Consider the following 15,969-nt stretch of genomic DNA (forward strand, 5'->3'; position numbering starts at 1 on the left):
GAATAAATTCGTAATATTATGACAACTTCCTCCTCTTTAAACATAAAATTAAAAAATCCTACCGATATAGACGCAGTGTCTGTAAACACCCTTACAAACAACATTCAAGATACACTTCGAATATCTTCCACCACAGCAGCAAATCAAGACAACTCCAGTAGTCTTATTACTCCCAAAATAAGAGAGCTCATCTCTCAAAAACGTCGGGCTCGAAACATTTGGCAATGAACTCACTACCCAATTGACAAATAACGATACAATTATTTTTCCAACAAACTCAAATCAACTCTCAAGAAACATAAAAATCAATTCTATACCTCCCATATTCAACTCTTTCACCCTCAAACGGGTCTCTCTGGAGAAAAACTAAATCTCTTTTAATGCATAAATCTACCATTTGTCCTCTCCACTATCAAAACAACAATCTTGCTACCACTGACCAAGAAAAGTCAGATCTGCTGGCCAACCATCTTGCTAATATACTTAAACCTCACAACATTTCCTCTGACGCTACTCACATCACTTCTGCACATGGCACTACCAGCCTCGCTCACTTCTCCTGGCGAAGTTCTATCAATTGTTAAAAAACTCAAGAATAGTAAGTTACCCGGCCATGATTGCATAAACAACATAACTGTCAGTAACTTTTTTTTTTTTATAATGGAACCGAGAACCAGGCGGGAATTATTTGCACATTACTGCCACCTGGAGTCAATAACTTACCACCAAAAACCATCATTCTCCTCACCTATATCTTTAATGCTATATTTCGACCATGTTATTTCCCTAATTCCTGAAAATCAGCACTCATTATATCTATACTAAAAACAGGCAAACAACCTGACATTCCAGAATCATATAGACCAATCAGTCTACTCCCACGTTTGGAAAAATTTTTGAAAAACTTCTTCTCAAGAGAAATGTAACTATCGCACTCAAACAAAATGCCCTACCCAGCTTTCAATTCGGTTTCCGAGCCAAACATGCAACTTTTCACCAACTCCACCGCGTAGTAGACCACATTGATTTTGAAGATGCAATAACACGACTTAAAAGATCATCTGAAGTATTGAAAAAAAGCGTTGTTGTTTGAATAAGTATTTTTTTTTTTTTTTTTCAAAAAAAGTAAATTAATTTTTTTTGGTGGGTGGGAGATCCAACAAAATAAATTATTGTGCCTCATCATTGAAGTAGGTTCTCCACGCCACTAAATTTAAAATTGAATCAATTTTCAAATAAAACTTCACATCAACACATTTTTACATTTTCACATTTTTAATTCAATGAAATTTTTTTCACAAATACTATTCTGATAAAATCGGTTTAATCAAATCACTTTATACAAACTTTTAAAATGAAAGAGAAAAAAAGAAACCTTCACTTTAGGCCAGCGTTTCTCGACTGGGGGTCCACGAGAAAGTATTCGGGAGTCCGCGAAAAGAGAGGCGTATGGTGGAAATTGTGAAATTTATTGTATTTTTTTTTTTTATTTATTTGTTATTGTGATTTGTGAAATATTGTAAATCGGTTTTTCCTAATATATGATATAAATGTGTATAGGTATAATAAGAGTATAATATGAAATATATCATTATAAATGGCGGCACGTGTGTACTGGATTTTATCTAATTTTATGTACTTAACTGTGAACGGTTTGTATATGATATTGAAATCGATACTAATAACTAGTAACAACAAGTAACTGATAACATGAATGGCTTCAAAAACTAGCATACTTATCCAATGTTTTTTTGAAAATTTAGTTTTTAAAATATTTTATTTTAAAATTAAACAATTTAAATTTGATTCTTCAAAACAGTGCAGTAACTATATTCCAAGTTACTGACAAACAGAATCTTTTATTCCTATAAGCCTAAAGTTTAGGCAAATTTATACGTTTTTCGAATTATGAATAAACGTAAAAACTTAAAAATATTAATGAAATAGGGTACTTTCAACCCAAACATATCATTGAACTATCCTAATAATTATTAACATGTTATCAACGTATATTATACAGGTCTAATGCGTATAATACAAATACATACTCATATATAATTATATTACACTTAAAAACCGTATCTATAAATTATCTTAATTTTTATTAAAGATAATTTAGATTTTAATACTTAAGAATGACATAACAGTTGGGGTTTCTCTAAAAGGGTTGAGGGGTCTTAACTGAATTCTAATATTATAATATACGAGTAGTATTAACGTTTTAAGGGTCACTCTCTAAAGCGAATTTTGTGCGCAATATTACGACGTCGCTAGCAGCTGATACGATAAATTACTTAGCCTACATTCTTAAGTTCATGTACACATCCCTTGCAGGTGATTAGCTATACATTTTATTATATTGTCCCGAGATTCAAACTTCAAAGTGCGTTTGCCACTGTTACTCTACCATTAGTTATATCTAAATAAATATTTATATAAATGTGATTACAATAATTTAGCCAAGTGATATATTTGATTATTGTTCATCATTACTAAAAATGACTAATTATATACCTGTATAATATATAATATTCATAATTGTGGCATGTAATAAATTTATTGTTCAGTTGTGACGTGTACCATCTTAGTTTTATCAAGTCGACACCTACATTATTACGGGCGCATGTAAATTCCGTCCAAAAATGTAAATTCCGCCCAAAATGATTTAATTCATTAAATACTTAATGAAGTTTAAAAGTTTAAAGTAACTTATATTTGTATTTTTCAATCAAAACCGTATAGGTATAATAGTCAATAGATTTATAAAGAATACATTTATTACTTACTGTTAATAAACAAATTTCTGAATGTGTCTTATTAATCAATCATATTATTACTAACATAACATAAATTAATAATTATAATTTATGAGTAGGTATTTAAATAAATATATATTTCACATATTACGTCAATAATTAGCACATATTATAAGTCATGTATAGTGTATATCATATAAAATTGTTAAAAATCATAAAAATAGTAATAATTATAATAATAAAGACGAGTCAATATATCACTTCCATATTATTGGAACACAATTTATAATATTTCTATCTGATATTTCCAATTATATAGCACAATATATGGCAAAACTGATAAGATATGACATGATTAACAATTGTCGACTGAGATACGATTGTTCCGTGTTCGTTTGAACATTACAGTCACAGAACGCTTAGTTTAAAAATATTTATTTTTCCGGGTGGAATTTACATAATTTATTTTTATACCTGCATATTTTTCCGGGCAGAATTTACATGTACCTTTTTTAAGCTCGATTCACACTTGCGGTCTCGGTTCGGTTCGGTCACAGTCCGATCACGGTCAAGTCAACATCAATAGTACGTAATCCAACGACATCGTACTCACTATCGATCACGGTCAAGTCAAGGTCAGGTTCGATCAAGTCTCAACCGGTCGATGCACGATCCAGGCTGCCGCGGTCACGAGCTTTTTGATCGAGACCGCGTAGTGTGAAGAGTCAACCGCCGCGCTAACTCGGTCATATCCATTGTTTTGATTGTTTTTTGAACACTTTTGTATACCTTATGGCAACACGTAGATAGAACTTGACTGATTGTGACCGGTAGTGAGAACTTTACAAGATAATCATTGACCGTGACTTGACCGTGACCGGACTGAACCGAGACCGCTAGTGTGAATCAAGCTTTATTTGGATATTTTCCCCGGGTGGAATTTACCATAGACCTTGTCTTTACCTATTAATTTCGGCCGGAATTTACAATTACCCATTGTTATGATTACAAATAAAGTTAAAGATTTAAAAAAGTAAGAAAACAATTTAAATTTCGTTAGAATCTTGTAAATAATCTCATCATTTATGAATTATTTGAACTCATGTAGGTACTATTTAGTAAATCTGGCATATTTCGTAAATAATTTTATTTTGTGCACAAATTATCTTTCACATATATTAAATTGTTTTTTTGTGCATTTATATCATACGTTTTCAGCAGTCTTGAATTTACCATACTTCCAATCGAATTGATGATTAATAATGACATCTTGTTCAAACCTAGAATCGATGATATTTATCAATTTTCCTAATGTTGTGTACAGTGACGGTGCTAGAGTTTTCGAGGCCCTGGGCAACTGCCCCTATTGCCCACCCTCTCGCGCCGTCCTTGGTCGTGTAAAATACTTTAATTTCATCTTTTAATCTGATTTTATGATGTAGGTATCAATTTTTGATAACAATTTTTTTCTTTTTGCATTCGGAGTATGTATTTCAATTAGCTGTTAAAATAACATAGTTACAGTGTATATACTAGTATATAACCATTTAAATTAGTTAAATCAATTCTGGTGTGTATTGTAGAAAGAAAACCGATAAAAAAAAAACGATATGACTGAAATGTCATGTGCAGCATACGCTATAGAGGCTGCGCCCATAGGACTGCCTGTGTTTCCTGTCAAAAATTTACAGCGTAGTTGTTATAAATTAATGTATAGAAATTTAATCAATTCCTCTAAATACATCAATGTGACCTATATATGACAATCGCTTAACTGTATAGTTCAGGCTAGTAAAACGCTACTGCAGTATTTACGATTTTCATACTCTAATATAAAATAATCACACGTATCCGGAAAAAATGCCGAGTATACCTGATTAAATTAATAACGACCTACCAACGTCCAAATGTAATTCAAACCGAATTTATAGAACGCTAAACTTTAAATTTTCTATTAAATCATATCGTTTTGTATCTATAAATAGTATATACTATTTTTTTATAATTATAACAGCCAATTTATTATGTATTACAATAAGTGATACTTTACAGTTCATTTTAGTCGTACATAATGAGGTTTTGAATATCCAGCAACGATTGAAACCAAAAGACAAAATATTCTGGACCGACATTTAATTATGCCTGTTAATTTCAAACGTAATGCATAAAATATTCATTTATATTAAATTCATATAACATGAAAAGTAAAATATATAACTGAAATACCATATTTATTACAATTGAATGCATTTTCAAAATACGTAGATAATTATTACGTATTTTGTTTTTCATAGAAAATTCGAGAGAAATACGTTTTTCAAAGAAACTAATGTGTTATAATATAATAATATGATGGCATAGCAATCATGTGTATTAGTAATAATCGATTCTGGGTTTAGCCAATATTTGTTTAATCGATCGGCACTTTACGGTACGTTTATTTTCCGAACTGTTCTTGGTCTTCAATGATTTATTAAGAAAAAAATAGCAGCAGATAAAACTCTAAATCCATTATCAATTAATGTAAAACCAATAAATTTTAGTCTATATTAGAAGATACTTTCCTGTACTGTTGCAGTGGCGTCGTCGCCATGATACTCTGTAGTCATTATATTGTTAACATACATCAACCAAAATTGAATACGTCTCTGACGGTTTGTGAAAATCGATCAGATAGACCGATGAAATTATTTTATGGTTTTGCAATTTTTAAAACGCATTGTCTCGTGTAAGTGATATCAACCGTTATTTTTCCATGTTAATAAAGTCTCACACGTTCTATTGCACACGTCATTGTCGTACGCTTGATGAGTCCAAAATAATTATAACGTACGGATTCTATACCCCCACTAATAATATTAACATGTACTAAAGTCTGGCAGTCTCGCCATCATTGTCGGCCGTAATTGTATTTTATTAATTTATTCTAACTGTGAAAATAATGACGCACTACTTTGTAGGCAACTTTCTTTTTTTATATATACCCATAAAATAAGAAAAACAAAAATGTTGATTGCTTCGTTGAGCGTTCATAAAATTAATAAATAAATTAGTATAGAGATTATCAATGTGTAGGAGGAAATATTTTTATGGCTGTCACCTTCTCAAATGTACCTGAGTTCAAGAAAGATTTATTTCTTTTTAGCACCATAAAAAAATCTTCAGATTTTAATTGCTATCCAAAATGAGTATGGTTAAGGCGATTGAAAGTGGGTCCTTTTTTTGTGCATTTAGACCAATCAGTAAAAGAAAAAAAATACACTTCCATAAGTCCAATTTTCATTTTGAAAAAATGTTTGGATTTGTTTACTCCTTGTCTGTGTTATGTAGGAAATTAATTTTTTATTTTATGATTTTTAATAACGATAAAGTAAAGTGAATTTCGGAAAAAAAGAATATTGATTTGGTACTATAATAATTAATCAATAGAAAAAATTGAAAATCCATTTCCTACATAACCTAGAAAACAGAATGATGAATTTAAATATATTTTCAAAATTAAAATCGGGCTTTTGGTACTGGGTGAATTTTTCTTCCGCTTTTTGGAACTTTCATAGCCGCATAGGAGTTGAAACATTTTGAATCGCAAAATATAGTGACATGTGACTGCGTTTAGGTACGTTATATCGATTTCCGAGATTTTTAGCCGTGACTATTATACGGGCGATAAAAAATCAATTACAAACCAATATTATAGCAATAGAATAATAATAATGGTATACAGCTGCTAATAAAATATTATTCAGTATGTATGTGTAATATTTTTTTTGTATGTGTGTATCTGTCATCATGTTTAGAGGATGTAAAAATGCTTTAATTTTAAAAACCTAGGGTGGTTTTTGATAGCAAAGTGAATCTAGTTTGTGCTTGGGTGGTCAAAAGTAAAAGTCGGGAACTCGCTCTGCTGTACAGACGTACAGTAGGAGTGGGATGGGCCTCGGTCATAGAGTGTGATGCGGATGTGAATTTAGACTCGTAAAAATGTTTTAATTGACTTACGCTCGATTTTTTTTTATAATCTTTGTAAGCAAGACTTTTGGACAACAATATATTTCTACAAATATTGATTAAATTTTAATGAAAAAAATAAAATAAAAAGTGGTATTAACTTATTATTAATATAGAACTATTTTAAAATGTTTAGATTTTCAGATTTCTTAAAAAATTCCAATACAGAAACTATATAAAATATAATGTGGTATTTAGTGTGGTAACATTGTTATTATACCTACTTTTACTATACAAAAACATAATATTAGTTTTCAACGAAAACAATATTATTTTTATTGATGTCAATTTTTTTTGAAAAATAATAAATTAAAATTAATAAAACGGACTTTATAGTATTTTTATACAAGTATTTAAATATTGGTAAGAATACAATTAAAAAGTATTCAAAATACTTTAAAATACATAAAAATATTGTATTTAGAATACCATATAAATACTTCAAAAAGTATTTAAATACAAGTTTCAAATACTTTACAATACTGCATATCATATATTATACTATTCTAATTTCTTTTTACTAGGTTCATTTGTGGCGGCAGACGTATTGTTAATATAAATCATTTATTTGATTCGATTCAGAAAATCAACCACCCACTTTTTGGCTGCTCATTTAAAGATCTTACTTTAATAAATGAAAAAAAAATTTGTTTGTTTTTATTCTGAATTTATTTTTAAGTGTACCTTATGATGTGCAACAAATTAGAAGACATAGTAACTGAATGTAATAATTCATCGTCGGTGTGTATAAATACAGAAGTGGTTACAGCAGTTGTAAATACTGGACAAGGATACAATACAATGCGCGCTGTGACGGTAATAAAATTATTGTTGAACTGTTTACTGATAAAACATAATAATTACGTGTTCGGGGAACTCACGCACACTATCAGTTACTACACATACACTCACATAGCAATTCCCAATGAATATAACATATTGCCTATACTCAACCCCTTAAAAAAAGTCTACTTTCAACCGCCTTAACTAACGGGAATATGAGAGATAAACTTTAAAATTTTAGTATGAGTTAAAACTTAAAATAGTTATTATCGAAACGTAATCTTTGTAACATCGAATGATAATTACTTTAAACAATATTTCAATACTAAAAACCAGTGGCGCACACAGGATTTTTTTCGGGAGGGGGGGGTCAAGGTAAAAATATAACACATTTTACAATTAACAAAATTATGCAAATCCTTAATATATTTTGACTTAAATAATAGCATTGATAATAGAATAGACTATTCTATAATCAATGATACTAGGTATCCAATACTAGCTCTTCATATTTCAAACTTGTAAAATTTGTAAATTTTAACCTAGACATCGTAGACATAATATTTATAATTCAGCTTATATATAAATATTGATTCAGGCAGTACTCTTAACCCTGATCTAATTAGTCCGAGCCGTTTTTTTTGCTTTCGATTTTACTCGTAGACTGTAATATTGCAACAAATATTATGGAAATAGTTTTAAAAGTAATGCCATGCGTTTAATTATAACTGAAATAAAACATCTTTATCTACAAACATAGAGCAAAAAAAAAAATATTCATAAAAATGAAGTATAAAAGTATTGTAATACCTTCATAGAGAAAAATTATGGATATTTTTTTAAATAAATACTCAAATAAAATATTCTTTAAAATAATACATTTTTATTGTAATTTAATACGGTGAAAATTGTTTACCCTATTTATTTATAACTTTCACATGTGTGTTTAATCACAGATTGTAAAGGACTTATATAACTTATCAGTATACTAGATGTTGCCGACGGCTGTGGGTAAACGAAAAAAAGTAAATTAAATAATTATCAGCGAACTCTTTTCTCCTTCGCCCTCGTTATATTAAGCATATACATTATACACGTAATGATAAAAGAAAAAAAATGTTTGTAAATATCACTGCACATAATCTGTTTCGTGTGCCGTGACTATATTTCACGAGAAGGAAGTAGGATAATAAATTAACATTTGTTTTATTGATCGAGTTTCAAGTCCACATGTGATGGATTGAATTGTTAACATAACATGTGATTTGATTTTAATCGATTGTCAAAGAACAAAAATACATCTGAAGTTTAAGAAGGACATGAGATATTTTATTTCTATGTAAGCATCTACAGTAAAATATGTATACGGGCTGTACTACGACGTTATACCAGTTCACCCCCCCCTATGACCACTATATTGGACGTGACGTCACCACATTAGGGGGTTGAGCGTAATTTTAAAGAACAACAGATAGATTATTTCTTTAAAAATCGACTGAATACGTAATTCAGCTCGACGGATGTATGAAGAAGCGACATCGTCACTGCGTTTGTTGTGCTTTTTGCGATTTTTTTCTTAATCTCTTTGACCGGCCGTAGCAAGTCGTTGGCGTGCCATCATAAGCCTGAGCGCTTGAGTCCGCCTTCAAAACTAATGCAATAACCTTTCTTGAATTCGACAATTTACAACCATCGTCCATGCTGTCATACATTTTTATTCCGACTTTTCGCACGGTCGATTCGTCGCGTTGATCTCTTCCGTTATGCCTTTGGAGGCTAAAAATTAATATTGAAAACTGAGAACTGAGTTAGAGGATATTTATCATGTGTTGGTGAAGCTGAAAATAAATTCGTAAATGTACTCACTAGATCAGGGATGGGCAACTGGCGGTCCGCGTACCTTTTTTATCTGGCCCGCGCTATATTTTCAAATTACTTCACATAATTTTAGCGCTTATCTGTATTTTATTTTATTACATTTTTCGATAAAATGTGGATATAAATTCATATCTAGTATTAAACCGAAACTAAATTTTACTAATATTTGTTGAAAATAAATTAATACATTTTCCGTGTTGTGAAGTTATAAAACAAGAATTTGATAATGAATTTAATTTTGAACATTGCATTACCCACATTGATGAATTAATTGTAGAGTTCAAAAGACGATTTGAAGAAATTGAACTTATGCGTCCTCAAATAAATTTATTTAATAATCCTATGTCAGTTGAAATTGGAAAGCAAGATCTTTCACTTCAATTAGAATTATGTGAATTACAAACAGATCCATTTTTATCTGCAAAAGAGATTGATGTGTCATTTTGGAAAACATTACCAGTTGAAAAATATCCAATTCTAAGAGATTTCGCATTAAAAATGTTTTCTATGTTTGGAACCACATACATATGCGAATGTACATTTTCGAACTTGAAACATATTAAATCGAAGGAAAGAAATCGTTTAACAGATGAAACCTTGGGACATTTACTAAGAGTTTCAACTATAGAAATATAAGTAGATTTTACTAAATTGTCTATTGAAAAACCTTATCCTCAAGTATCACATTAAATAATAATTATAAATATAAATAAATAAAGATAAAAAAATAAATATTAGTAAATTTGAAGGACCTTTTTTTTTTTTTTGCTTTCTCTTATGCACTGCGGCCCGCTAGATTTTCAAGTACTTAAAAGTGGCCCGCTAGTTACTTTGAGTTGCCCATCCCTGCACTAGATGGATTGTTTTGCTGTCTATAATAATCGAATCAGAATCGTTGTACTCATCATCCATAGCTAAAGACTCAAAAAGGTTAATAAAGATATATGTTTTTTTTATCTACGCTAACGGGCATTTTAAATTTGATCGATTGAACTTTAATGCTATTTCGCTTCACAGCAGATACAGTTTTTATTTCGATTGTCCGTTTCTCGGACGTTTAAAATAAGACTGAAATAAAAAACAGTAATTTCAAGTAGGAATAAAATTTTCACTGTTCCATACATCTGTACAACTTTTAATAAATTATACCTTTTGTTGAATTTTTCGCGGATTCCATTTCCGTTATTAGATTTTTGGCTGTCTTTTTCTTTGAAAATATTGCACTACTACAGTTGCGTTTAACACTGCTGTCAACACTGCTTGATTCGCTATAGACTCTAAGGGTTTTATTCGTTTTTTCGTCGATGGTTTTCCGTACGTTTTTTGAACTTGATGGAGTCGAGAACGCCATCGGCTTTTTACCAGCATTTTTCAACATTTTTCCTTCCTGATTTGTTGACGTACCTTGTGGTTTTTTACAGGTTTTCTTACTGAAAACTTTTTTGGTACTGACGATTTCATCCGTTCGCCTAGGACTCGATTCGTTGAGCTTTTCGTCTACATCAGTGACTTTTTCTACGAGTGATCCTAAATGATCGAAAACTTCTACTGTTTTAGATGTAATTTTCTTACATGTAACAAAAAAGTAACTTTCTGTCCAATAACGGTAACACTGTTGTTAGAGTTTTTTAATACATTTATTTTTTTTCATGAGAAAGAAAAATTATCAGAGTACGTAGATTTATAAGCATAGGATTGTTTAGAATTTCGCCCATGGCCTGGAATACATCGATTTTTTTCATCAATCCTAAGTTGCAAGATTAATATAAAATTGTTAAATTATTATGTAATTTACGTGTGCCTTCGCACAGTCGTCGCGCTCCTCCTTCGTTTATTATTTTATCAAATTCTGATATTTGTTTTCGCTCAATTTTTTGTACCAAATAATTGTAAAACTGCTTATAAACAAACTTATGTTTAGTCAGCAAAAATCTGTCTTTAATAATGAAATGTAAAGCTATTTTTCCTTCCTATAAGATAAATGAAATACTAACTTTCTTATAATATTATCATTAAACGTCGTCTTATCGCGTTCGTTTTATTGTGCGTCGTTACATCACGTGTCGTAACCGTGCCACGCGGCAGTTGCGACTTTGACCTATACACTAGTTACTAATATGCCGCAATCAAACAGAAATAATAATAAAAACAAAAACAACCAAAATAATCTCAATAATGCAAACTCTCGCAATCAACAGTCGACTATGAACAGCGCTCAAGTAGCCGGTAATAGTATGGACAATAACTCGAATGATAGATGGACCGTAGTTATAGATTCAAAAAAAATGATGGTGAAGGGAACTATTTTAGTTCTTCTGAACAAAACTCGCCAAAAACACCGATAAATAAAAACAAAAAAATTTTCTTTACCACTAATCGATACGAGATACTATCTCAAATCGATCAAATCGATCCTGTACAATCATCTTCGAAGTTTCAGTTGAATGATACCCACGCTTCTGATGTTCTCCGAAATCATATCAAATCCATTAACATTGGAACTAAAGCTCCCCTACCCTCACCAATTTTTATTAGGAGCGTAATAGAATTTACCAGCTTGTGCACAAAACTTATTGAATTGATTGTTGTTGATCATTTTTACTGCAAAGCCTCGACTGATCGCCTCAAAATCATGACAGCTAATCCAGAGTCTTATAGAACACTGGACCACTTCTTAAGAGAAGAAAAAGTCGAATTTCACACATTTCAGTTGAAAGAAGACAAGCCTTTACGAGTTGTCATTCGTAACTTACATCCAACTACGTCGACAAAGTTAATCAAATCTGAGCTCGAACAACGTCATTCTATATCAGGCAAGTTTCAAAAGTACTTCACAAGATAAACAAGCACCCATTTCCACTATTTTTTGTGGACCTTTAACCATCCGATCAATCCAATGATATTTTTAAACTTTCGTCACTTCTTCACACAAGTGTTAAAGTAGAAGAACCATATAAACCTAAAATGATAAGTTAATGTACAAATTGTCAAGAATATGGGCACACAAAATCATATTGTGGTTTTCCGGCTCGTTGTGTCCGCTGCAGTACACTTCATACATCGTCGGCCTGTCCAAATTCCCGAGATGTCCCACCAAAATGCGCTCTTTGTTCTGGAGAACACTCATCAAGCTATAAAGGCTGCTCCGTCTACAGAGATCTTAAATGACGAAAAAATTCCAAAACCAAGTAACCAGTTAACTGTTAATTTTAATTCTAAAAATTCTAATGTAAAAGATACCCATTCAGTGAAAGCCTCCTCAATAAACCCTTCTGTCTTGACGCATACGTATGCCCAAGCTACCTCTAACTCACATCCCAACTATACTGATCCACCACTGGATCCAGACATTAACCAAATAATGTCAACCTTCATTGATGAATTTAAGCAATTAACAAATCCTCTAATCGCCCTACTAACTAAAGTAATTTCAAAACTTCTTGACGATAAATAATGTCTTCTCCCACAAACAATTCCCTTCTTATCCTCGTATTCAATGCAAATGGCCTCAAAAATCATGTAAACGAATTACAGCTTGTACTCCAAGAAAAGCGTATTGATATAACTCTAATATCAGAAACACACTTCACCAAATATTCTTATGTTCCTATACTTGGGTACAATCTTTTAAAAACAAATCACCCAGATAATACTGCTCATGGAGGTGATGCGATTTACGTTAAATCCTCCATATTATTTCAAACTCTTCCAAACTTCTGTCAACCTTATTTACAGTCTTGTGCCATATTACTACATCCAAATAACATACCAACTACAATAGCAGCAATATATTCCCCGCCACGTTATGGTTTAACTACCCAAAATTATGTCCATTTCTTTAGCGCTCTTAGTCATAAATTTATAATAGGCGGTGACTACAATGCCAAACATCATAGTTTGGGCTGTCGTACGAATAATCCTAGAGGCGTGGTCCTTCATAACTTTATAAACCAAAAAGGCTACAATATTCAAGCTCCACCAGGTCCAATATACTGGCCCACCTCTCTACGCAAAAAAACCAGATATTTTAGACATTTTTGTTATAAATACACCGTATAACATATTCTACATGACTATTAATCATCTTGAACCCACCTCGGATCACTCAGCAGTACTTCTGACTGCTAGTGCTACTCCACCAATCCGTCCTTCACCCCCTAAACTGTTTCACCTAACCTCTGATAAAAGAAAATTCCATGACTTGGTCAACCAAAACATTAACCTCAAGGTTAGCCTAAAAGCCACCCAAAAAATTGATGATGCCGTAAATAAGTTTATAAATATAATCCAAACAGCAGCGGGGGATGCTAACACTACACCTAAACCGCGTAAAAAACTATTCTCCTTCAATTCCTGAACACATTCGTCTCTTAATAACTAACAAGCGTAGAGCACGGGCTCTGTATCAACGCACTCGTCTTCCCTCTCACAAACGAAACTTTAACAATCTAGCTAACTCTTTAAAGAAATTTCTGGCCTATCGCAAAAATTAAGACTTTGCCGAATATCTCTCAAATCTGACACCAAATAATGGTAGTCTTTGGGCTGCCACAAAAAAGTCCCTTCAACGTAAAGTTGCGAATATCCCACTTATAAATCCAGTCGGTGGGCTTGCTGTTTCAGATGCAGACAAAGCTGAATTGTTTAAAAATCACTTTGCTCAAATATTCACCCTACATCCCGACATACAAGAACCCCAACATACAATTTTAGTTAAAAATTACCTTGATAGCCCTCTCCCTGTCTCTCTTCCTACTAAACACTTCATCCCAAATTATGTTAAATTTGCAATATAAAAATATAGTCTTAAAAAAATCCCCTGGTTACGACTTAATTACAGCGGAGGTTGCCAGGTGTCTTCCAAAAAAAAGCAATTATTCTGCTCACGGTTTTATTTAATGCTTCTTTAATGACTTAGTTTCCACAAATTTGGAAATTTTCAACTATAATTATATTTCCGAAACCGAAAAAGCCTCCTATTATCAGCCTAATATTCCCTCCTCCTACAGAACTATAAGTTTTTTACCATTTTTTGCAAAAATTTTCGAAAGACTTGTCCTAAAAAGAATTTTACCATACATTACTTCCAATAATATTCTGCCAAACACTCAATTCGGGTTTCACGCGTCTTATTCCACAACTCATCAACTATATAGGTTAGTATATGCCATATCATTTTCTCTCGAAAAGAAAAAATACTGTTCCTCCGTATTCCTGGATGTATCCCAAGCATTTGATAGGGTCTGGCATGAGGGTCTACTGTACAAACATAAATGTTTCCTACCTCCAACATACTATCTACTGATCAAATCTTATCTTACCGACCGTCATTTTCAATATAAGTTTGACTCGTCCTTCTCAAACGTTGCTGATATTAATGCAGGAGTACCACAAGGTGGTATACTTTCTCCGATATTATATAATATAAATGCTGCAGATCAACCTTCTTTTCCATACACATCAGTTGCCGATAAGGCAATTATGTCAATACACGATGACCCACAAACTGTCTCTTCAAATCTCCAATCCCACTTTGAACTAATGTCAAACTGGTATAAAAAAAATGGCGAGTTAAGGTCAATCAATCGAAGTTCATACATACAACTTTTACTCTTCGCATCTATCCTTGTCCTGAAGTTTCTCTTAGCAACATCACAATCCCATCAACCTAATCAGTAAAGTACTTAAGTCTAATTGTTGATCGCCGCCTTACCTGGGCACCCCACATCAAATCAAAAAAAACTCGTCCTAAATGGACGTCTTCGCTCGCTTAAGACATTAATATCTAAAAAACACACTAAATTAGACACCAAATTACTCATATACAAATCTTTAATCAAGCCAATGTGGACTTATGGCCTCCAACTCTAGGGCAATGAAAAAAAATCTAATATAAACAAAATACAAACCTTTCAAAATAAAATCCTACGCACAATCACTAATGCCCCCCCCCCCATATGTGTCCAATTCTACTTTACACACTGATTTAAAAATAACAACTGTTCACGCTGAAGCAGTTATGTTCTATAAACGTTTTCATAACAGATTCTCCTCCCATCCCAACCCCCTCATTTCAAATCTAGCCAATCGTACAATTCCTGGTAATCCCTCAAAAAGACTTATAAGAAACTGATGCAGAGACTTACTTAATGAATAAAAGAAAAAAAAAATTATTAAGAAATAAAAACAAATTCAAAAAAGGTAGTGTTATCATTGGATGGCTTCTTTCCTCACGTATTTCATGTTAAAAAAAAAAAAATCAATTATCACATATTCTTATTGTGCCTACGGACAATTATTATAGCAATAGCAATAAGAATAATTAAATCGTTCAATCGAGATAGATTAATTAATTTTGAACTATCATCGTTATGAACAGTGCAACCATGCAACCATACCACTACAATATTTATGATGGTTAATTTTTATTTATCAAGAGTGCAGTACTGATCACGATTTAAGATATTACTATCTTAAATCGTGGTACTGATTCAGTGATTCGCGCAGATTTTGAATTGAATATTAATATATTTATTATTTATAT

The 15,969-nt window shown here is 31.8% G+C and overlaps 1 protein-coding gene across 1 annotated transcript; it reads left to right on the forward strand.

Annotated features, from left to right (window-relative positions):
- The first annotated feature begins 531 nt into the window (after window positions 1–531).
- On the forward strand, window positions 532–10,061 carry LOC112684679 (general transcription factor II-I repeat domain-containing protein 2-like). Its single transcript, XM_025556315.1, has 2 exons — window positions 532–598; window positions 9,631–10,061. Exons 1-2 carry the CDS (start codon window positions 532–534, stop codon window positions 10,059–10,061), a joined length of 498 nt encoding a protein of 165 aa, XP_025412100.1.
- The last annotated feature ends 5,908 nt before the right edge of the window (window positions 10,062–15,969 follow it).

The sequence above is a fragment of the Sipha flava genome, unplaced genomic scaffold, assembly GCF_003268045.1.
Source record: "Sipha flava isolate LNK unplaced genomic scaffold, YSA_version1 255_pilon_pilon, whole genome shotgun sequence".
Lineage (NCBI taxonomy): Eukaryota > Metazoa > Arthropoda > Insecta > Hemiptera > Aphididae > Sipha > Sipha flava.